Here is a 24,265-nt window from a genome sequence, read left to right on the forward strand (position 1 = left end):
CTTTCTTTGCTTGACCCCAATAATCCTGATTTAAAGAAAGAAAACCAAAAAAAATGAGGAATCAAATTTGATCCTCTAGTGAATATGAACTTGATTTGCCATTTTTTTTTTGTTTGTTTTTTGCGGTACGCGGGCCTCTCACTGTTGTGGCCTCTCCCCTTGCGGAGCACAGAGTCCGGACGCACAGGCTCAGTGGACATGGCTCATGGGCCCAGTCGCACCGCGGCATGTGGGATCTTCACAGACCAGGGCACGAACCCATGTCCCCTGCATCGGCAGGCAGACTCTCAACCACTGTGCCACCAGGGAAGCCCCTGATTTGCCATTTTGCTATTCAGTTTTCCACATCCTTTCAACTTTCAAAATGGTGGCCCCTTGATTGCAACAGGAAGCCTTCAGCTGTTGGCGCAAACATAGCAGATAATGGATGTTAAAAACAGTCTCACAAGTTAGGCTTAAACTCTAAGTCCTACAAGACCTTTTCTGCCTTCCTCTACCTTTCCCAAAATTTAGTTCATATTTTGTTGTTTGTAATATTACTATACTATGAGGGTGGTCAGTTTAACAGACTTAGCAGTTTATATAGAGATTAGTTTTGTTTTGGGGGATAGAGGGGACCAACACTGGTGAGCAGCCATTCTATTATTTGTTATACCTTGTCTATTGTCTTTGCTACCGTTGGTTATAAAAGGCTTAAAATTCATACTGTACTAGGCCATGGTACCAATTCGCTTGCAGTTAAACGTTAAAATTCCAAGTTCAGATTCAAGTTTGACCAAAAGAAAAAAATTCCAGACTGTTTCCTTCGCAGTTGGCTAGCTTAGGTGTGGAAGGTGAATGTAAGACTAGATGAAATGTTCTACACAAAGTTATGCATTTCCTAGCTATAGTGTACTTGTTTCAGAAAGGGTTAAATGGTGTAGTTAGTAAGTGATTTTCTAGCTGCAGGGGTTTTTGAAAAGAGATCTAGGAATTCTGCAGTTAATTGGATTCTGCAGGCATGGACTTACAGTCGTTGAAAAAATTTGAGTGAGTGAAATTCTCTTGCTTTGCTCCTAGGTATAGTTCATACCGTGTCTTAGAAGTCCAGAATTATTATTTTTTTTAAGGATCTTATGCCTGTTTGTGCTGGTTGGACATTTTATGACATTTTGAAAGATTTTACACAATATATTCCCTTGCTTTGCTCTTCTCCCTGTTTTTTTTTCCTTCTTCCCTCATTTCCCCAAGTCTGCATCACTGGTGCTTTTCCTCATTTTTCCCCATCTTGTGAGCAAAGTCTTAACAGTATGTAGAAAGTTAACTGCCTGGAGTCTTTTAAATATAAGTAACACGCAACCAGTAATAAGCTGTCGGTTGTTTTTTTGCTGCCTGCAAAGAAACATAAACACAGCGCTCATTTCTGGCAGGTTTTTACTGTCAGAGTTTCTCCTATTATATTTATCTTACAATTTGCCAGGGGGTGAAGTTATTAAGTTTTAGCAGCAGCCATCGATCAAGTTCACAAGTTAACACGATAAAGGCTCTATGCCGCTCTGATCCGGGGAAATGATGATCCTCACTCGGTAATTAACTAAATGAGAAAGTTAAATCTTACTTGAGAGCTGGGAGAGATGAAAGAGAGATGTTTGTCAGTTTCTCAGTGGAAATTAGAAGCAGTTTTCTGCAATTCCCTAAGCTGCTGCTCTGTCATATTTTACATAAGCACTGGGAAAACGTCTTGTAATTAGTGCTGTCATGGAGGATTTTTTTTTTTTTGCTGAAGGATGTTGGAATAATTCATTAGATTATCAAGAAAGGCTTGTGTCCTGAAATGATTAGCACAGTGAAATTTAAACCATTAACGATAACAAGTTTAGAGCTTGCTGCAGTGCAGAGGCACCCGGGGTATGTCTGTGCCTATTTCAATCATTTCTTATAATTAAACATTATGTCCTTTTTTTTCCCCCCATCACTAAGACCCATCCAAAAATCCTTTTAAGGTGGCACTGTCTACATCAGTGCGTTTACCAGCCTTGGAGGTGTGCGTGGTTAGTAGCTATCATAATGCAGCAGTAAATTAAACTGCTGTGAGCTTCTTGGTTTAGAACAAAAGAACCTATCACCCTGGAAGCTATGAAATTGCATGAGGGAACCCACTACAGAAACAAGAGCCCCCATTTGAAACCTAAATATGTTAAGTGACTATCCTATCCCTCAAAAATCCAGAAGTAATAAAAATGGCTTTGTTGTGATTTTGGTGAATTTTTTTATATGGTTTTTCCTATAATTAGTAAATAGAAAAAAAGATTGCCAAGTGTCCAGTCTTTAAATAATCATTTATACCCGGGCATTTGTGAGTTCATTTCCTGGTAAGTTTTATTTAAAAGAATTGGAGTGATTGCAAGCTTTTTCTTGTTGGTTATTAGAAACCAGTCAAATTCATAATGTGAACTTTCCTTCTGCTGACAAGTCTGCCCCTTCCTGTCTTCCACGTTCACTAATCAGATCTGACATATTTATGAGTTCACCTAATATATAATCATATTTAGTAGAAGCTGTTAAAATATTAATACAATAATCCCACTGAGAAATGTGATGCTTACTCCTGTTGAAATGTTTGTCCTGTTCTATACATGCAGCCACCATTTTCTTTTCATTTGCACTCTTACCTGAGGCGCTCCCCCAAAGATAAGGGACTACTTCTTTGGTCACTGAAAGTTATAGAGATTTTTTTAAAACGGAAAACTGGAAATGTTCAAAGTTATGGTTCCACTTTTGAGCATTCATTACGTTTTACTCTGCATGTTCAATTTATGGCCAGATTCTTTCAGTTTCTCTTGAAACTCACTTGTTAAAAGATGCTTAAGTGCCAGTGGACTCTATTGAACCTTCTGGGTCCCTTTTTCTTTTCTACCCTAGTTCTTTGTAAGTTCTAGAGCTGTTCTGGATCTCCCTGCTATCACCATCTCCATCCTTAGGTGTGCTTACTTATTTCTTTCAGTCCTAATCAAAATGTAGACAATATCATTTCCTCTTAATTTAACGAAGACAATGTTGACTTTTTTTTTTAAGAGATATTTTTACAAAGAAATCAAGGGAAAACAGTAGGAAAACGCTTTGAAATCAAAGTTTTTGTATTCTTATTTAGCTGAAGCCTGGCAATAACCAATAGAGAATAGTATAGACCTAAAAACTCCTCCTCTTTCCCATGCAAAAATCTTGAATGTTTTACCTTGTTTCTCCTGGCCACAAGGAGCAAGAACCCTGGTTTTATCCCTATCCAGGTTAATGTACCAGATTAAATATTTGAAGGATCGGCCCTACTGAAGAAGTAAATCACTATACTGAAATAAATGTGTATTATAACCTAGATTTATAATTCTCAACAGGGCTTTTCTCCTCCTTCCTCTCCTGTGAGGGTAAAATACCTTTCTTCTAAGCACTTCCTAATCTACCTCTTCTAACCTTAGCCATGATCACTTCTTGCCTGGATTATTTTATCAGCTCTAATTGGTCTTCCTTCCTCTGCTCTTTCAACTAGCCCTTGTTATCCCCTCCCCACTGCCCCAGATGCCCCCCACTCCCCTTTCTCTGTGTGGTACCTAGTATAAGTATTTCTAAAGCATAAATTAGATGATGCCATATTTAACTATCTCTAAACCTCCAGGGGCTCTCCTTTACACTTAACAAGAAATCGAGACTTCTTACTGTGACCTGGAAGGCCTTATGTGATCTGGCCCTGCGTCACCTTACTAACCTCGTTTCCCACCACTTTCCCCCTCATTCATTTTGCCCCACCCATACCAGTCACCTTTCTTTCTTTCACTTGAATATACCTTTGACTTGTTCTTCCTTCTGTCTGGGAGGCTTTTCCCCCAGATCTTCACAAGGCTTGACTCTCATCTTTCAGATCTCAGCTCAAATGTTACCTGCTTCAGCGTCATTTCGTAACCACCTCAGTTAGAGTAGGTTGTACTATTCACTTCCTGTTTTTTGTTACCTTATTTTGTTTTCTTCACAATACTTACTGGTTTCTGAGATTAAAATATTTATTACATATTCTCCCTCTACTCCTCACCAGAGAAAGAAACTTTGTCTACCTGTTCACCAGTTTCCCTAGCACCTAGAAGAATGCCTAGCACAGACTAGTCACTCAGTAAATGGTTGTTAAAATTATGGTTACCACGGGTAAGGGGGGAGGGATAAATTGGGAGATCGGGATTGACACATACATACTACTATATATAAAATAGACAACTAATAAGGACCTACTGTATAGCACAGGGAACTCTACTCAATACTCTGTAATGGCCTATATGGGGAAAGAATCTAAAAAAAGAGTGGATATATGTATAACCGATTCACTTTGCTGTACACCTGAAACTAACACAGCATTGTAAATCAACTATAACCCAATTAAAAAAAAAAAAAAAAAAAAGTAACACAGGGAGGCCCAGGGCAGGCCAGCTCAGGCCAAGACATCACTCTGATCCCACCCCGGTAGCCCTGTGTCCCCTCCCTGTATGTGTGAAGGTGGGGGTTTATGTGGGATTGGTCTTCCTCAAGCAAGAGCAGGCTGATGAGGGGTTAGAAGTCTGATGGGCCAATTATGTCCACACCCCAGGTCAAAGCTGGCTGGGCTGGATGTAGAGAGCCCAGGCAGTGCCCTTCTACCTGAGGTTTATCACAAGCCCTCTAGATGTATATCCTTTCTCCTAAGTGCATATCGGAGCAGACACAGGTCTGTGCCTGATCTGGGAGCAGAAGGTCAAATGGGCGGAAGAAGCAGTGATAAGATACTGGCCAGGCAGGGCTCTGATACCTCCGGGCCAGGCCAGCTGCTGGTCACTGTCATTGCAGAGCCCCACCCCAGAGACTGGCGAGGAGCTGCTTGATGGGGACATCCAATTCATCTGCCCAAGTGAGGGGCCAGTGCACCACACTGCCAGGGAGGGCCAGTGCAGGCTCCCGGTGAGTGTGGCCACTGAGGGTTCATCAGAACCAGGGCCCAGAGGTGAACAGGAAAGGCCTTGGCCTCGAACACCACCCAGGCTACTCCCCAGGATCCTGTCCTGGGCTCACAGGGAGCTTATTAGCACATCCGGCTCCAACATGGAGCACCGTGTCAACCTTCCCTTGAGTCAGCTGTAGGACCTGGAGTCCACCGTGGCAGAGTCTGAAGCTCCAGCAGGAGACCCAGCCCCAGATGATGATTCACCACCTGGGCAGGGAGAACCCGCCGCTGCTCCTGCAGGAGACCCAGAGCCAGGTCAAAATTCACCACCCCTCCAGGGAGAACCTGCACTAGCTCCTGCAGGAAATCCCCACCCGCCCCCGCGGGCAAATGAGGCTCTTCACCACCACCATTGTCAGCTCCTGATCTACACCATCAACCTGCTACCCCAACCCGAAATTTACTTTCTTTCCTCAGTCTTTGTGTTTGAGTGATTTGTAATTTTATCTTTTTCTTCCCTGTTATTTACGGCATTCTGTACTTTATATTTTAAGTGTAAAGTAATAAAATTTAAACATTTTCTATTTTTTTAAAAAAAATGGTTGTTGGTTGATTGATAACACTGAAGTTCCAGCCTTAGTCAGAATTCTTGTCCTATCCCTCTTAGGCTGCAGCCTTATCCCGAGTACAACTTTTACCCATTTTATTCTTACATTCATTCATCATCGTAATCATTATATCACTTTCCCCCCCACCCCCCATGGGTTTCAATGCCAGAGTCTTTCCTCAGAGTCCTTCTTAAGGCCAAACAGAATTCTTAAATATCATTTGCATCTCTCTAGTCATCAATATTATTCTCTGTATCTAGTCCTTGCACCCCCAATTCCAAATGTTGTCCTATATCTGGAACATTTTCCTTTCTCTACTTAACTTACCCTTCCTTGTGATTAACGCAGGGTTTACATGCAAACTAGAAACGTCTGTCATCTTACTATCAAGTTCAGCCAGTCCATGCTGTATCTTCCAGCCTACACACAGTACCGTTAGCAAAGTCAGCACACTTAACGTTGCCGTGGTGGTGGTTAGGCTAGTTGGTGTCTGCAAGTATATATTTTTCCCTCCTGGCCCAGGCAGCAGCTTCAGAGAAATTCATGGTAATTTTGAAAGTGATGCTTTAATATATTTTCAGGGAGCGAAATGTTAGCCCTTGGCCTTTGAGGACTAAGCTGAGGACAGTCATATAAATACTTAAGTCCTTTCATTTTGTGTGTTTGTCACCTGACGGCTTCTTTCTTTCTTTCTTTTGGAGATAACTGTTCATTGTAAACAGAAAAGCAGAACAGGAGATGTGCAGGGGTGGCAGAAAGTTAGTGTTACCATTAAACTGAGGTTGTTTGTCAGCTTTCCTAGACATTTGAACAGTAGTGGTTGAGTCATCAGGCTTTTGCTGGGAAAGCCAAATCAATTCTACTGCCACAAGTAACCATTACCGTCACTTCCATACACTCTAATGTACAACCTTTTGATTTTTTAATACTTGAACTTTTTCACTGTACCCCTGTGGATTTTCTGAGATTCCCAAATTGAAATTTTGCTGCATTTACTTTAGACATTAGTAGAAAATCCGTAAGGGAGAAGGATAGAGGGAAGAGGCTTGATAACAAAGACCTTTATCTCCAGAGTTCTTTACAAATATAATATCTTAGTTATGAATGAAATTAATATTACGGTGGTATTTATCCTTAGGAATATGCTATCCTTAGAAGTTCTTAAAATCTATTTTATTAAGATATAATTTACATACAATAAAATACACCCATTTTAAGTATCCAGTTCGATGAATTTTGGCAAATGTATATACCTGTGTAACAGTCAACATATAGAGCATTTTCATTACCCCCAAAACTTCACTGGTGCCCTTACCCAGTCAGTCCCATCCCCATATCCAGCCCCAGGCAACCACTGTTCTGTTTTTATCACTATAAATTAGGTTTGTTATTCCTAGAGTTTTATATAAGTAGAATCATAAAGTAATATATTCTTTTTGTGCCTGGCTTCTTTCATTCAGCATGTTTTTGAGATTCATCCTTGTCATTTTGTGTATCTGTAGTTTGTTCTTTTATTGCTGAGTACTATTCCTTTGTACAGATATATCACAATTTGTTTATCAGTTAAACTCTTGATGGGCATTAGGATTCTTTCAGTTTGGGACTATTATGAAGCAGCTATGAACATTCATGTACAAGTTTTTGTGTGGAAATTTTTTTTTTCCATTGGGAAGGGGTAAACACCTAGGAGTGAAATTCCTGGGTCACATGGTAAATAGATATATAACTTCGTAAGAAACTGTCAGCCTGTTTTGTAAAATGGTTGTGCTATTAAACATTACTGGCAGCAATGTATGGAAGACCCAGTTGCTCATCGTTGTTGCCACTACCTAGTATGGTCAGTCTTTTTAATTTTAGCCATTTTAATAACTGTGTAGTCGTGTCTCGTGATTTTAACTTGCATTTCCCAAGTGACTCATGATATTGAACATCTTTTCATGTGTTTATTGGTCATCCCGTATATGGATCCTTTTTTGTGAAGTGTCTGTTCAGGTCTTTTGCCCTTTCAAAAAACAAAACAAAACAAAATAGGGTTACTTGTTTTCTTTTCTTATCGAGTTCTAAGAGTTTTTAAAAAATATGTTTGTTCTTTCTTGTTCTTTTATGCCTTATCTGTGAAATGTTTGCCTATCCCAGTAACACCAAGATTTTCTGTTTTCTCCTAGAATTTTTGTTTTCTTCTAGAAGTTCAGCTCCTATGGATAAGTCCAGCATCCACTTATGTTAACTTTTTTTTTTTAGATTTTTAAAATTTATTTATTTATTGGCTGTGTTGGGTCATCGTTGCTGTGCATGGGCTTTCTCTAGTTGCATCGAGTGGGAGCTACTCTTCGTTGCAGTGTGCAGGCTTCTCATTGCAGTGGCTTCTCTTGTTCTGGAGTAGGGCTCTACGTGCACGGGCTCAGTAGTTGTGGCTCACAGGCTCCGGATGCGCAGGCTCAGCGGCCATGGCTTATGGGCCCAGCCACTCCGCGGCATGTGGGATCCTCCCGGACCAGGGCACGAACCCGTGTCCCCTGCATTGGCCGGTGGACTCTCAACCACTGCGCCACCAGGGAGGCCCGCCCCTAATTTTTTAATAAGATCTAAACTAGAGAACAAGGTTCATTTTTTCTATATGGATATCCAGTTATTTCAGCATAATTTGTTGAAAAACACTATCCTTTACCTATTGAATTATCTTGGCACCTTTCTCAAAACTCAACTGGCTGTATATGTGAAATTGTTTGTGAATTTGCTATTCTGTTCCATTGATCTACATGTTTGTCCTTACACCAGAGCCATGCTATCTTGATTACTATTACTTTTTTTTTTATAGACTATACTACAGAGTTCCATCCATCAAGTTACCACATGCTGTAGTTTAAGGGTGTGATTCTTTTTTTTTTTTTTAAATAAATGTATTTATTTATTTTTAGCTGTGTTGGGTCTTCGTTGCTGCACACAGGCTTTCTCTAGTTGCGGCAAGCAGGGGCTACTCGTCACTGCAGTGCGCAGGCCTCTTATTGCCATGGCCTCTCTTGCTGTGGAACACAGGCACATGGGCTCAGTCATTGTAACTCGCGGGCTGTAGAGCACAGGCTCAGTAGTTGTGGCGCATGGGCTTGGTTGCTCTGAGGCACGTGGGAGCTTCCCGGCCCAGGGCTCAAACCCGTGTCCCCTGCATTGGCAGGTAGATTCCTAACCACTGCACCACCAGGGAAGCCCGATTACTATTACTTTATTGTAAGTCTTGAAATTCATTAGTGTGAGTCCATCTTTGTTTTTATTTTTCAAGATTGTCTCAGCTAAAGTTTAGGTCTTTTGCACTTCTGTCTAAATTTTAGAATCAGTTTGTCAGTTTGCTTGCTAGATTGATTGATATTGCATTGACGGTGTAGATCAACTGGAAAGAATGAACATCTTAACAATATTGAGTCTAATTTGTGAACATATATTTCTCCATTTATTTAAGTATTTTAAGTTTTCCCTCAGCAATGTTTTGTAGTTTTCAGGTGTTACACATATGTTGTTAAACTTATTCCTAAGTATTACATTTTTTAATGCTACTGTAAATTGTATAGGCAGTTTTTTAAAAAATACGTATTTTAAAAAATGAAATAAAGAGACCTTCAAGATGGCGGAGGAGTAAGACGTAGAGATCACCTTCCTCCCCACAAATACATTAGAAATACATCTACATGTGGAACAACTCCTACAGAACACCTATTGAACCCTGGCAGAAGACCTCAGCCTTCCCAAAAGATATATATTTTTTCTTCCTTTTTCTCTTTTTGTTACTGTGTATGTGTATGCTTCTTTGTGTGATTTTGTCTGTATAGCTTTGCTTTTACCATTTGTCCTAGGGTTCTGTCTGTCCGTTTTTTTTGTTTGTTTGTTTGTTTGGGTTTTTTTAGTACAGTTTTTAGTGCTGGTTTTCGTTGGTGGATTTGTTTTTTGGTTTGGTTGCTCTCTTCTTTCTTTTCTTATTACTTTTTATTTTTAATAATTATTTTTTTAATAACTTTATTTTATTTTACTTTATTTTTTCTTTCTTTCTTTTTTTCTCCCTTTTCTTCTGAGCTGTATGGCTGACAGGGTCTTGGTGCTCCAGCCAGGTGTTAGGTCTGTGCCTCTGAGTTGGGAGAGCCAAGTTCAGGACATTGGTCCACCAGAGACCTCCCGGCTCCATGTAATATCAAACGGCGAAAGCTCTCCCAGAGATCTCCATCTCAACGCTAAGACCCAGCTCCGCTCAATGATCAGCAAGCTACAGTGCTGGACACCCCATGCCAAACAACTAGCAAGACAGGAACACAACCCCACCCATTAGCAGAGAGGCTGCCTAAAATCATAATAAGGTCACAGACACCCCAAAACACACCACCAGAGGCGGTCCTGCCCACCAGAAAGACAAGATCCAGCCTCATCCACCAGAACAGAGGCACTAGTCCCCTCCACCAGGAAGCCTACACAACCCACTGAACCAACCTTAGCCACTGGGGGCAGGCACCAAAAACAAGGGGAACTACAAACCTGCAGCCAGCGAAAAGGAGACCCCAAACACAGTAAGTTAAGCAAAAAGAGAAGACAGAGGAACACACAGCAGATGAAGGAGCAAGGTAAAAACCCACCAGACCAAACAGATGAAGAGGAAATAGGCAGTCTACCTGAAAAAGAATTCAGAGTAATGATAGTAAAGATGATCCAAAATCTTGGAAATAGAATGGAGAAAATATAAGAAACGTTTAACAAGGACCTAGAAGAACTAAAGAGCAAACAAACACAGATGAACAACACAATAAATGAAATTAAAAATTCTTTAGAAGAAATCAATAGCAGAATAACTGAGGCAGAAGAACGGATAAGTGACCTAGAAGATAAAATAGTGGAAATAACTACCACAGAGCAGAATAAAGAAAAAAGAATGAAAAGAACTGAGGACAGTCTCAGAGACCTCTGGGACAACATTAAATGCACCAACATTCGAATTATAGGGGTCCCAGAAGAGGAAGAGAAAAAGGGAATGAGAAAATATTTGAAGAGATTATAGTTGAAAACTTCCCTAATATGGGAAAGGAAATAATCAAGTCCAGGAAGCGTAGAGAGTCCCATACAGGATAAATCCAAGGAGAAACATGCCAAGACACATATTAATCAAACTATCAAAAATTAAATACAAAGAAAAAATCTTAAAAGCAGCAAGGGAAAAACAACAAATAACATACAAGGGAATCCCCATAAGGTTAACAGCTGATCTTTAGCAGAAACTCTGCAAGCCAGAAGGGAGTGGCAGGACATATTTAAAGTGATGAAAGGGAAAAACCTACAACCAAGATTACTCTACCCAGCAAGGCTCTCATTCAGATTCGACGGAGAAATTAAAACCTTTACAGACAAGCAAAAGCTAAGAGAATTCAGCACCACCAAACCAGCTTTACAACAAATGCTAAAGGAACTTCTCTAGTCAGGAAACACAAGAGAAGGAAAAGACCTACAATAACAAACCCAAAACAAGGAAAATGGTAATAGCAACATACATATCGATAACTACCTTAAATGTAAATGGATTAAATGCTCCAACCAGAAGACGTAGACTGGCTGAATGGATACAAAAACAAGAGCCGTATATATGCTGTCTACAAGACACCCACTTCAGACCTAGGCACACATACAGAGTGAAAGTGAGGGGATGGAAAACGATATTCCATGTAAATGGAAATCAAAAGAAAGATGGAGTAACAATTCTCATATCAGACAAAACAGATTTTAAAATAAAGACTATTACAGGAGACGAAGAAGGACACTGCATAATGATCAAGGGATCAATCCAAGAAAAAGATACAACAATTGTAAGTATTTATGCACCCAACATAGGAGCACCTCAATACATAAGGCAGATGCTAACCGCCATAAAAAGGGAAATCGACAGTAACACAGTCATAGTAGGGGACATTAACACCCCACTTTCACCAATGGACAGATCATCCAAAATGAAAATAAATAAGGAAACACAACCTTTAAATGATACATTAAACAAGATGGACTTAATTGATATTTATAGGACATTCCATCCAAAAACAACAGATTACACTTTCTTCTCAAGTGCTCATGGAACATTCTCCAGGATAGATCATATCTTGGGTCACAAATCAAGCCTTGGTAAATTTAAGAAAATTGAAATTGTATCAAGTATCTTTTCCGACCTCAGTGCTATGAGACTAGATATCAATTACAAGAAAAAAATCTGTAAAAGATACAAACATATGGAGGCTAAACAATACACTACTAAATAATCAAGAGATCACTGAAGAAATCAAAGAGGAAATCAAAAAATGCCTAGAAACAAATGACAATGAAAACACGACGACCCAAAACCTATGTGATGCAGCAAAAGCATTTCTAAGAGGGAAGTTTATAGCAGTGCAATCCTACCTCAAGAAACAAGAAACATCTCAAATAAACAACCTAACCTTACACCTAAAGCAATTGGAGAAAGAAGAACAAAAAAAACCCCAAGTTAGCAGAAGGAAAGAAATCATAAAGATCAGATCAGAAATAGATGAAAAAGAAATGAAGGGAACAATAGCAAATATCAATAAAACTAAAAGCTGGTTCTTTGAGAAGATAAACAGAATTGATAAGCCATTAGCCAGACTCATCAAGAAAAAAAGGGAGAAGACTCAAATCAATAGAATTAGAAATGAAAAAGGAGAAGTAACAACTGACACTGCAGAAATACAAAGTATCATGAGAGATTACTACAAGCAACTATATGCCAATAAAATGGACAACGTGGAGGAACTGGACAAATTCTTAGAAAAGCACAACCTTCCGAGACTGAACCAGGAAAAAATAGAAAATATAAACAGACCAATCACAAGACCTGAAATTGAGACTGTGATTAAAAATCTTCCAACAAACAAAAGCCCAGGACCAGATGGCTTCACGGGCAAATTCTATCAAACATTTAGAGAAGAGCTAACACCTATCCTTCTCAAACTCTTCCAAAATATAGCAGAGTGAGGAACACTCCCAAACTCATTCTACGAGGCCACCATCACCCTGATACCAAAACCAGACAAACATGTCACAAAGAAAGAAAACTACAGGCCAATATCACTGACGAACACAGATGCAAAAATCCTCAACAAAATACTAGCAAAGAGGGCTTCCCTGGTGGCACAGTGGTTGTGAGTACGCCTGCCGATGCAGGGGACACGGGTTCGTGCCCTGGTCCGAGAGGCAAAAAAAAAAAAAAAAAAAAAGATTATGTACTTCTACGTATATTATACTTCAATGAAAATTAAAATAGAAAAAATATATTACATAATGAGAACGAAGGATATATTTAAAGAGAGAGAGAAGGCCTAGCTCCAGCAGTGTCATAAATTCATTGACTGTTGATTTACTGAGCACTTTACTGTATGCCAGGTGGTGAACCAATTAAGCATGGCTTTTCTTAGATTATTTTATTTGATCTTCACAAAAACCCAATATAATAGATTCTATTATTAGCCCCATTTTACAGACAAGGGGAACAGAGACTCAAAAAAAAAATCAAGTTATTTATTCCATGTCACACAGCTGCTAAATTGAGGAGTTAAAATTTAAAACCAGGTCTTTCTACTGTAGGGCCAACGCTCTTAAAAGAGTGCGGTATGGTGTAGTGATTAAGAGTACTCATGTAAAGTGATGATGGATCTGAGGTGTATGTCTTTCTACCTACAAGGAAATACTCTGTTTTGAGGGGTGGTGACTAGAATGTAGTACCAGCAGACAGTTGGCAAACACATGAACTCTCAGGTTATACTTCATTTCTAATATACAGTGTTTTAGGTCCCATTTATGACTGGATCATTGAAAGTATGACAAAGTCTTGACTGAACTTTAGCTCCTGCGGTGGGATAATCAATATGTGAAATCCTTAGGCATTTTTATCTGTTAATGGTCTGATAGCCACTGATTCCATTTTTATAGAAACACCTGGTTCATTTAAAGTATAAACAGAATAATTTCATTACTTTGCTGATTATTATTTTCTGTTACTGGCGTTTCTGGTCTTTAGCCAGAATACAGTACTCCGGTGGCATCCAACTCCAGTCCGTTTCCACCTTTTAAAAGATAAAAGACAAATATATAAGAGATGATGGAGTGAGAGGTTTTGGATGTTGGGATCAGAAGTGGCGTTTGGTCAAGCTTCTAAACCCACCTATTTATTAGCTCTCAAAATCTTACTCCATATTTCACAAGTTTTCATTTTCTGAGATACAAACAAATAACCTGCATAAAACAGTCCGGAAGTCCCCCAAGGCCCGTGTCCAACAAGGTTCTTATTAATCATTTTTGGTCTTATAGACAACCGTGGCATTTATGCTAAAAAACATCCAACTCTGTGTACACCAAGGTTTGCTGTTTATGGTGTCCACTCCTTCTATGTCAATAGAATGGCTTGGGATTTCCCTGGTGGTGCAGTGGTTAAGAATCTGCCTGCCAGTGCGCCAGTGCAGGGGACAATGGTTCAATCCCTGGTCCAGGAAGATCCCACATGCCGCGGAGCAACTAAGCCTGTGCACCGCAACTACCGAGCCTGCGCTCTAGAGCCCGCAAGCCACAGCTACTGAGCCCGCGTGCCACAAGTACTGAAGCCCTTGCACCTAGAGCCTGTGTTCCGCAACAAGAGAAGCCACCACAATGAGAAGCCGGTGCACCACAACAAAGAGTAGCCCCCGCTCGCCACAACTAGAGAAAAGCCCGTGCGCAACAGTGAAGACCCAACGCAGCCAAAAATAAATAAAATTTTTTTTTAAAAAATAAAAAGAATGGCTAATGCCATTCTTGGAAATATACTTTCAGCTGTGTATCTGGAATCATTTGTAAAGAGGCCTACAGGTAGGAGTTAACCTTTAGAAATTAAGGCAAGTCTGTGCCTTTAATAGCAGAAGTTGATTATCCAAATCTGATACAGTTTTATGGCACATTCAATATGTCTAGGCAGGTATGAACTCCACAGTAGCATGGGTCTCCTTGCCACACTGGGTTTGCCTCAATCAAATATGCCAAAGATCCATCAAGTTACTTTGAAAAGTACAGTGCAGGGCACACGGGTTCAATCCCTGGTTGGGGAACTAAGATCCCACATGCCACGGGGCAACTAAGCTCACATGCTGCAACTACTGATCCCACGTGCCACAACTAGAGAGAAACCCATGCTCCACAACTAGAGAGAAACCTGCACGCTGCAACGAAAGATCCTGTGTGCCGCAACTAAGACCTGATGCAGCCAACAAAAAAAAAAGTACAAGTACCTAGTTGTACCTACCACGTTGTGGTTATCCTCTAAAGAAAATCAACTTTTAGAGTAGCAAAAAGTTCAGTTAATTTCTGAATCTTACCCTAGTGTTCCCCAGCTTCAGACTTAAGTATGGTCATTGTCTCCTTTTTCCCCCTCATACCTCGTATTCAGCCTATCAGCTAATTCAGTTGGCTCTGCCTTCAAAGTGTATGTTGAATCCCAATTATTTCTCACCACGCATGTAGCTACCTTACTAGTCCAAAAGATTGTTGTCTCTTCCATGGACTACTGTGAAGTAATCTGTTAATTAGTCTCCTAATTTCCATTCATGTCCCCTGCAGCCTATTCTCCACATAGCAGTGATCCTTTATAAGGTCTCAGATTGTCATGCTCAGGCTATGTGCTTCTCCATGTGACCTCTCTCTGCATAGCTTCTCATCCTCCAGACTTCCCTCTCCAGCAGGGTACTCTGAATTTCTTACATGGTGGCTCAAGGTTCTAAGATGGAGTAAGCAGAAGTTGCCTGGACTCAGAAGTCCCAGAATGTCACTTTCTCCACATTCTGTTAGTCAAAGACCAGATTCAAAAGCTAGGACAAACTACTTCTTGATGGGAGGAACAGAATTCATGTTCAGGAAGGGATGGAATTGTTTGGGGCCATCTTTGGAGATAGCTACTACCACCCAAATGACCTGGATCATCTGGCTTGGACTACTTCTTCAACTGTATTTCTTCTTGCTTTGCTCACTTGGTTCTAGCCACCCTGGGCCCTCCTGTTGTTCCTTGAACATGCCATTTAGACTACCACCCAGGACCTTTGCTCTCAAAATGCCCATTGCCTGGACCATTCTTCCCCCGTGTAACAAAATGTCTAGTTTCCTCATTTTCTTCATGTGTCAGTTCAAATGTCATATCTTTAGGGAAACTGTCTCTGACCCCTTAGACTTAAATAATTGTTAGGTTGTTTATTAATTGCTACATAACAAATTACTACAAACTTAGCAAGTTAATATAACACCCATTCATTAGCTCACTGATGTCTAGGTCAGAAGTCTGATATAGCATGACTGGGTCCTCTGCTCAAAGTATCACAAGGCTGAAATCAAGGTGTCGGCTGGGCTGAGTTCTCATCTGGGGAAAAATCATCTTCTCAGCTCATTGTTGTTATTGTTGTTGGCAAATTCAGCTCCTTGCCTTTGTAGGATTGAGGTCCCCATTTCCTTACTGGCTGTCTGCTGGGAGCTGCTCTCAGCTCCTAAGGATGACTGAATTCCTAGTCAGGTGATCCCCTTCTCTTCTGCAACCAATTGGAGAAAACTCTCTGCTTTTAAAGGGCTCATGTCATTAGATCACACCCACTGGAGTAATCTCCCTATCTCATGGTCCTGATTTGGGACCTTAATTAAGTCACGGCAGTACCTACATGTTTGTTTGAATAACTGAGAGAGATGCTTGTACACCAGGGGTCAAGAATTTCTTGGGGGACCATCTTAGATTTTTGCCCGTCACAATAGCATATATTAATTTTTCTATCCCGTTATCCTGCTTTATTTTTCTTCAAAATACTATCTACATTGTATTTTCTGTTTGTATGGTAATGTTTTTAGCTTGCTGTACCTACTAAAATGTAAGTTACTGATTGTAGAGACTGTATTATTTTTGTTCAGTGCTGTATTCCTAGCACCTAGGACAGTGTTTGGCACATTATAGATGCTCAATTAATATTTATTGAATGAATCAATTAATATAGAAGACTTTATGGCATATAATTTTGATGACAGCAGAGATAGGATTTTGGGGTGGTTGGGGGGAGGAAAAGGGTATATTGAGCATTGATGTTATTTAAGCTTTATCTCCAAAGGTACCAGGGTCTCAAATTATTCATTGGCTTTTCTTTGCATGGAGGATTTCTTACTTGACTATTAAAAAATAAGCTGTGGGCTTCCCTGGTGGCGCAGTGGTTGGGAGTCCGCCTGCCGATGCAGGGGACGCGGGTTCGTGCCCCGTTCTGGGAGGATCCCACATGCCACGGAGTGGCTGGCCCCGTGAGCCATGGCCGCTGGGCCTGCGTGTCTGGAGCCTGTGCTCCGCGACGGGAGAGGCCACAGCGGTGAGAGGCCCGCATACCGCAAAAAAAAAAAAAAAAAAAAAGTTGTGAGTAAGTAATTGTATAAATGCCCAGTAACTGGTGTATACAAGAAAAAGCAAATTAGCTTTTTTGCTTGCTAGTAATAACATGCTTTCATCGTTTTTCATCTATATATCTCCAAATAATGCTTTCCTACGAACTTTTGGAAATGGATACCTTGTCATCCAGCAGTATTCCTGATTTACCAACTTGCTGTGGTATTTCTGTGGCTTTTTCCATATAACTGCTGTTTGCAAACATCCAATTACTAATAGAGTAACAGAGTGAGCTCCATCATATAGACATACATAACATAGCATGCCAGACTGGAAAATTATATAATTTCTCTTATTGTCAGTACTTATATGTTTCTTTCAATTCACCTCTTCTACAGACAAAACTTGCCAATGGCACTTCCAGTATGATTGTGCCCAAGCAACGGAAGCTCTCGGCAAGCTATGAGAAGGAAAAGGAACTGTGTGTCAAATATTTTGAGCAGTGGTCAGAGTCCGATCAAGTGGAATTTGTGGAACATCTTATATCCCAAATGTGTCATTACCAACATGGGCACATAAACTCGTATCTTAAACCTATGTTGCAGAGGGATTTCATAACTGCTCTGCCAGGTATGTCTACAGATGTTTGTAAGCCATTAATTTGCCTGGAAGATATGTTACAATGGTAATCATACTAAATCTACAACTCTATTATCTCTCTATTTAAAAAAAAAAATCTTTGTTGGCTTGATTTTTACAAACTGAGCATTTAAATTGTACCTTCTTGGGATATAAATACAAAAAATCAAACTCTGTAAATAATAGACTCCTCTTTCCCCTCTCTTCTCCCTGTCTCTATTCACCCTATTTTTACTCACACGTAGGTTTAAATAAAATCTTTTCTGAGGTGTTGTCTGGTTTGAGATGTGTCTTTTATAATGTGTCTTAGTTTTAAGGTATATTAACTAATGTATTTGAATTTGGATTTCTATGTGAATTTATCAACCGAATATTTACATTATAGGAATGAATAAGAAACATTTTTAATTGAATATTTTAGAAAGGGTATCTCAGGAGCCTTGTTGTGATATTAAATATGTAAATGCCAGGGTTTACAATCTCACTGCTCAGGAACTAAATAGCTATTATAAACTATATATTTTTAAATATATATATATATTTGTACAGACACACACAGACACACATATACACACACAGACTTAAAATACTTTGGAGAGTGCTGTGGTTGTTTCACTGAATGCTTGATGGTGATCTAGGATACTATGTAGGCATCAATATTTGGGGGAAATGCTGTCTCAGGAAAATACAAGTTTCTCACCTGTGTTAATAGCTTATTTTAAAAGAAAAATAGTACAGAAGTGAGTGAATCTCTAAAATAGCTTATCTTGTTTTTATTTTTTTTCAGTTGTTTCCTGATTATAGCACTTATGGGAAATTTAGAAAATTCAAAACAGTTTAAAATATAAAAATAAAATTTACCAGAACCCTACCATTCAGAGAGAACTACTAATATGCTATTAATATTTTTCCTAGGTGTGTATATTTCCCTCATAAGTGTTTGTAACATTTTTTTCTTACTGTATTCTCTTAATGTGTTTTTCTAAGTGTTGGTTCGTTTAAAAAATAATTTTTTATAGTATTTGTATTACTTACGGTGATTGAAGCACACATTATTTAAATGCTTTATTGAACATTTAGGTAGTTTAAAATGTTTTTTGCATTATAAACTGTGTTGTGGTGGACATTCTTATTCATCTTTTGGGCATCCTAGGGAAAAAAATACCAAAAGTGGGATTTCTATATTAATGAATTATGAACATATTTTAAGGCTTCTAATACATATGCCAAACTATCCTCTAAGAAAAATATACCAACTTATACCTTCCCCCCAAACTGCATGTTACCACTCTGCTTAACCTTTGCCAATTATATCTTTTTAAAAATTTGTTTTTCCAAAATTGGAATTTAAATTGCCCTTTAAAATAAAAGAAATGCCTATTTATATCTTAGAAATAACCATTTTCAAGCTGAATTTGTTCCTATATCTTTTGTTAAGTAGAATAGATTTCTGCCCCTTCTTCACTCATTGGATTTTATTTTAGCCATAGGCAAACAGTTTTCTTTGTGCGAACAATCTGTGTGTACCTCATTACTGTACTCTTCCCAATCACTGAGACATGTTACAATCTCAAGCATATACCACTAAGAATTGAACAGGAGATGATTAGACTTGTATATCCTTTGCCTAATAACAATCTCTGATGTATATCTGCTGACCACTTCATAAGACACTAAATCATCAGTCTAATGCTTTATGGCCGCTTTAACTTATGAACCTACACCATCTGGCTACATTTAGTAAACCAGACTACTTCAAAAAATGCCTGTAATCCATTAATGTAATGGGTTTGTTTGGAGTGTTAGGTGAAATTACTTCCAAAGACTTATTATAGGGACATAGTGAAAGATCAGGAGCAATTTCATGCCAGCCATTAAAAACAGGAATGCATTTTGGGAACTTCTGATGGTGTAGAAAGTTTCAACATAAAGATGCAGAAATTGTGCCATTACTGTGTTTTGTATGATGAACTAATTATTATATCTTTAATTGGCTTATAGTCATGTTTCTTTAATAAGAATTAGGTGATGAATGCCTCCATCTGCTTGTGCTTAAATATGAACATGTGATGCCAGCCAAACAAGATCCATTTAATGCTTTCTTTTCCAAATCTGCTGAAAAATGTGACTGATATCCATACAATTTTTATAATTAAAATAACATTTAAGCACATTTGGATTTTTGCTAATGGCATCCAAATGTGTCTTTGTATGATTCAGGGGAAAGACACAAAATGAAATGTGGTATTCTCTCTCCTGTTTGTTAAGTTTGTGCCTAAGGGAATCAGAGTATGAAGGAATCTTTCTGCACTATTTAAGTTTTTAGCAAACCTCTGATATGTAACCTGTAAAGAGAAATAACTTTGAATGTTTTTGTCTCACTTGTGAGTTAGAACAACAGCCAAAAGTTAGTGCAAATATCCTATTTTACAGGATTTGTTCCTCTGAGGCCCCAGTACAGATTTGGGTAGTAGAGAATTGTAATTGAGAAGCCCACCCAGTTAACACAGTCCAAGATCTACTTCCACTGTTTTTCTCTGTATATCCTACAAAAATAGTCTCTGAAATTATAAGTTATCTATTGGTCTGGGATTTTTTTTTTCCTTTTTTGGCCAACTGTCATTTAGGCTTTATAGCAGCAACTGTTCTCGAATATATTTTTTAAACATCTAGAATTAAACTCGAACTTAAACATACCTCTCGGTCATTCCTCTTGGAATGTTTCTATATCAATCTGTATTTCCTTCTTCTCTCCTTTCTGCATGCCCAGAATTCTATAATCCAGAACATTCTGACTTAGTGCCTCTCCCCCAGTACATTTAAAGGATATTTCTTTTACTGAACAGCTTAGGAACTGCAGCAGTAATAGAAACAGAATGAGAAATGGACCTAATATAGAGAATTGGGGTGTGGGGGGTGTGAACCACAGAGTTTGAGATGCCATCCATAGAACATCCCCTAGTGCCGAAATCCATATAGATAGATGTGAATTGTTTCCTGGAATCCTTTTTATTTTTAATGTCTTGGGGGGTTTGCTGGTTGTTAGTTTTCACTTCCTTATCTAAAGGAAGATGGAAAATACTGTTCATTTCTGTAACCTTATAGAAAAATTATTGACACTCATTTTACCCCAGTCTGTTTGAAAAAGAAACTGGACCACACTAGGGACAGTAATGTGCCTTCATAGCAGAATAAATGCTGTTCTGATTTAAAGGACCTTTTGTAAAAAATCATTCACCACTATCTATGTTCTTTTTCTTTGCCTCCTCCCCCGACCGAAAGCTCGGGGTTTAGATCACATCGCTGAGAACATTCTGTCATACCTGGATGCCAAATCACTATGTGCTGCTGAACTTGTGTGCAAGGAATGGTACCGAGTGACATCTGATGGCATGTTATGGAAGAAGCTCATCGAGAGAATGGTCAGGACAGATTCTCTGTGGAGAGGCCTGGCAGAACGAAGAGGGTGGTGAGGCTTTTAACGTTCTTACTGTTACAGAGCTTCAGGACCTGGCCTTTCAGTCTCTGGAATACAGTATTATTGGGAGCCATGAGACCACTTATCTTTTGATACAGTGATTTTGCTGTTTTATAGCAAAAAATGTTAAATAGTTGTTCGTGTACTTGACAGTTTTTCTTCTGACCAGTCACTCATAAGTGACATAATAATGTGTTAATACTGCTTTGCAAAAAATCATAAAAAAACTGGCCAGCCATTCTATTTGAAGCGTTCTGTTCTCTGGGCAGAGATTGGTATCCTGAAAAAGGGCTGATGGGCAATTTATAAGGCAAGTAGATGGCTTTGAATCACACAGAAGCCATCAGATCTAGCTTTCCCCTAAAATAATCCAGAACAAATAATTATTTTCTTTTTCAGATTTCTTGCCTTCAGCCCTTGCCTGTGGTGTTTTATCACCTTTGTAATCAAAATTATTTTTATGCCCAACTAGAATAAGAACTCAAGCCATCAGAAAGAGGGAAGATTGGAATTTAGTATAAATCATTGTTTCTTTTTAAGACTCTTATATTTTCTCAAGATTTTACTGCTTAATCCTGAATCCCTTAAGGCATTATATAGTTAGCAGCCCAAGAGATAGTCACCAATTTTGTTGTTCTCTTAATGTAATGGTACCATTTCATTAGAACTTCTGGAAGATGTCTTCTATATATAATTTTCTCTCGGAGGATGTCTCTATAGTGTCACTATAAGAAAGTTGGGTGTGAATATTTCATAAATAAAATAAAGGTGACATATTAAATGTTTTAGTTGGGAGATATGCACCAGCAGGCATATGTATGCTCAATGATATCCTGAGCAATTAATTTTATGAATTGTTTATCGTGGATCATAAAGAGATACAGAACAGTTAAGAATGGAGGATCAGCTTTTCTTAGCAATTTTCATAAAAATATAGTCAGCTCCCTTACTTTTTTTGCATCTTTGAAATTCATTAAAGAATAATAAACATAATGACCTCTAAACATTATACCAAGTGCTTCAAGAGATTTCTGTCATTCTGGCTATTAGGAAGACTTTAAAATTTCTCCCAAATTCAATTAAATTAGGAAGCAAACGCCAGGCAGTTTGGGGCTATGTAAAAATTGCATAAGTGAAAGTTATTATTTCTCCTTCCCGAATATGTTTTCTTTATTCTCATTTATTTCACTATATAGAAAACTAGAAATCTTACCTTTCATAACTTATTTCATAATTTGGAAATAAACTCTTTATATTGTATAAAAAAAAGTATATAGTTGTATGGCATTCGAAGTCCATCATTTTGCTAAGCATGCCAGGATGAGCCTTAGAAATAGAGGAGGCAGTTGCTTACATGGGAAAATTTTAGGGCAGCTAGGAATATTCCTCCACCCCTCAGGGGAAGAAAAAAAAAAATGAAAAAAAACTCCCCTCCAAATAAGTCCTGACCTGAAATTTCAGTTGTAGAGACTTATTCCCATAGCTATAAAGGTTTTGTTCCCTGTTAAAATGTACTTTGTTCCCATTTGGACTGTAAATGACAATAAGCCTTTATCACACCTTGAGACTTTACAAAGTCTCTTTTTTTGAAGGCAGGGAGAACAAGAAGTAGATGGACAGGTCTTGACACATACATGTGAAAATGCCAAAGATAAATGTAGGCTCCACAGTTTTGTTTAGGGTTGGCACTAAAGATCTATTATGTTAGTTACACAGAAGAAAAAACCAAGTAAGATCATTGAACCAGACGGCTTTTTGGCCTTTTAAAAGGGTGTGTGAAGGTATAGCTGAGAAATAATTCAGGATTCAGCACCAATTATCACTTTTCCCTCTATCTCTTCAACCACAGAAACCCATTCCTGCTCTTTTGAGGATCCTTCAGAGTTCTGACTGTATTCCTTTGTCTTTGGCCATATTTATCAGCTTGATACAGACCCATGAAATTTCAAATATTTGTTCACCCCATGAAGATCGCCTCCAGTATCCCCTTCACATTCTGTGGCTGCTTATTTTTACATGTTGCCTTTCTTCCTGTTAGTTGTCCTTCCCCACTTAAAAAAAAAAATTAATCTATGATCACTTTTCCATTTTTTTCTTGCAGGTTGTCTTAACCAAGCCTCCTTTGTCAATAAAGTCTGTTATACTACCTTTCCCCAAATACTGTCTTTGAAAGTTTCTTCCAACCAAAAATAAATAAATACAGTTTTCTAAAAAAGCTTTGGGTTTAATTTCCACTCTACTGTTGTATTTTATATCTAGATGAATTTGACACTCTGCCCCTAGGACATGAACTCTTATTTTCTCTCTTGAATAATACTGAATATTCTCTCTGCTCAGTAATGGTAACTCTTAAAAGTATAATAAAAGACCACTTGGGAAAAGTCCATTTTCTTAATCAGCAGATCACATTTTATGATAACATTCTGAATTTAATATTTAGCATTTATCATGTCCTCACACTCTCAGAAGTACTAGGCATTTCAATAGAAGTGGTCCCTGTTGTCAAAGAGCTTCCATCATAAAAGGTTTTGACTTACAAAATAAATATAGACTGAGAAACCAGTTTTCAACACTTAGCCACCCTTTTTTGTAGCACCTTTGATTCAAAGAAACTCAAATACTTTAGCAAGGTGTGATAAATACAGTGGGGTAGAAAATGAGATCAGAGGTTTGTATGATTTCTTTTTCCTTATGGTATAGTTTCATTGCATATGAAGAAAATCCTGGGGTGCCTGTATACGATTGCCAGAGATTAAAAGGAGGACAGGAATCTCTGAGAAATGGTGGGCATTGAGAGACAATAAAGTAGTTAGGGCTTCCCTGGTGGCGCAGTGGTTAAGAATCCGCCTGCCAATGCAGGGATCGTGGGTTCGAGCCCTGGTCCGGGAAGATCCCAATGCTGTGGAGCAGCTAAGCCTGCAAGCCACAACTACTGAGCCCACGTGCCACAACTACTGAAGCCTGCACGCCTAGAGCCTGTGCTCTGCAACTAGAGAAACCACCACAACGAGAAGCCCACACACTGCAACAAAGAGTTAGCCCCCACTCGCTGCAACTAGAGAAAGCTCGCGCACAGCAGCGAAGACCCAATGCAGCCAAAAATAAATAAATAAGTAAAAATTTAAAAAACAAACCAAAAAACCCACCAGAGATATAAAGTAATTAAGAGTGTGGCCTCTGAAGTCAGACTTAGATTCAAATCCCAG

At 38.8% G+C, this 24,265-nt stretch overlaps 1 protein-coding gene across 10 annotated transcripts in view; it reads left to right on the forward strand.

Annotated features, from left to right (window-relative positions):
- The window catches only part of BTRC (beta-transducin repeat containing E3 ubiquitin protein ligase), a 184,567-nt gene that overhangs the window by 138,519 nt on the left and 21,783 nt on the right, over nt 1-24,265 (forward strand). For all 10 annotated transcript variants that reach the window (XM_060125589.1, XM_060125582.1, XM_060125585.1 and 7 more), the window contains 2 exons: nt 17,341-17,572; nt 20,864-21,050. In XM_060125589.1, coding sequence (XP_059981572.1) covers nt 17,341-17,572; nt 20,864-21,050 — 419 coding nt within the window. The remainder of the gene's footprint in view (nt 1-17,340; nt 17,573-20,863; nt 21,051-24,265) is intronic.

This window comes from Lagenorhynchus albirostris, chromosome 16 (assembly GCF_949774975.1).
Source record: "Lagenorhynchus albirostris chromosome 16, mLagAlb1.1, whole genome shotgun sequence".
NCBI lineage: Eukaryota > Metazoa > Chordata > Mammalia > Artiodactyla > Delphinidae > Lagenorhynchus > Lagenorhynchus albirostris.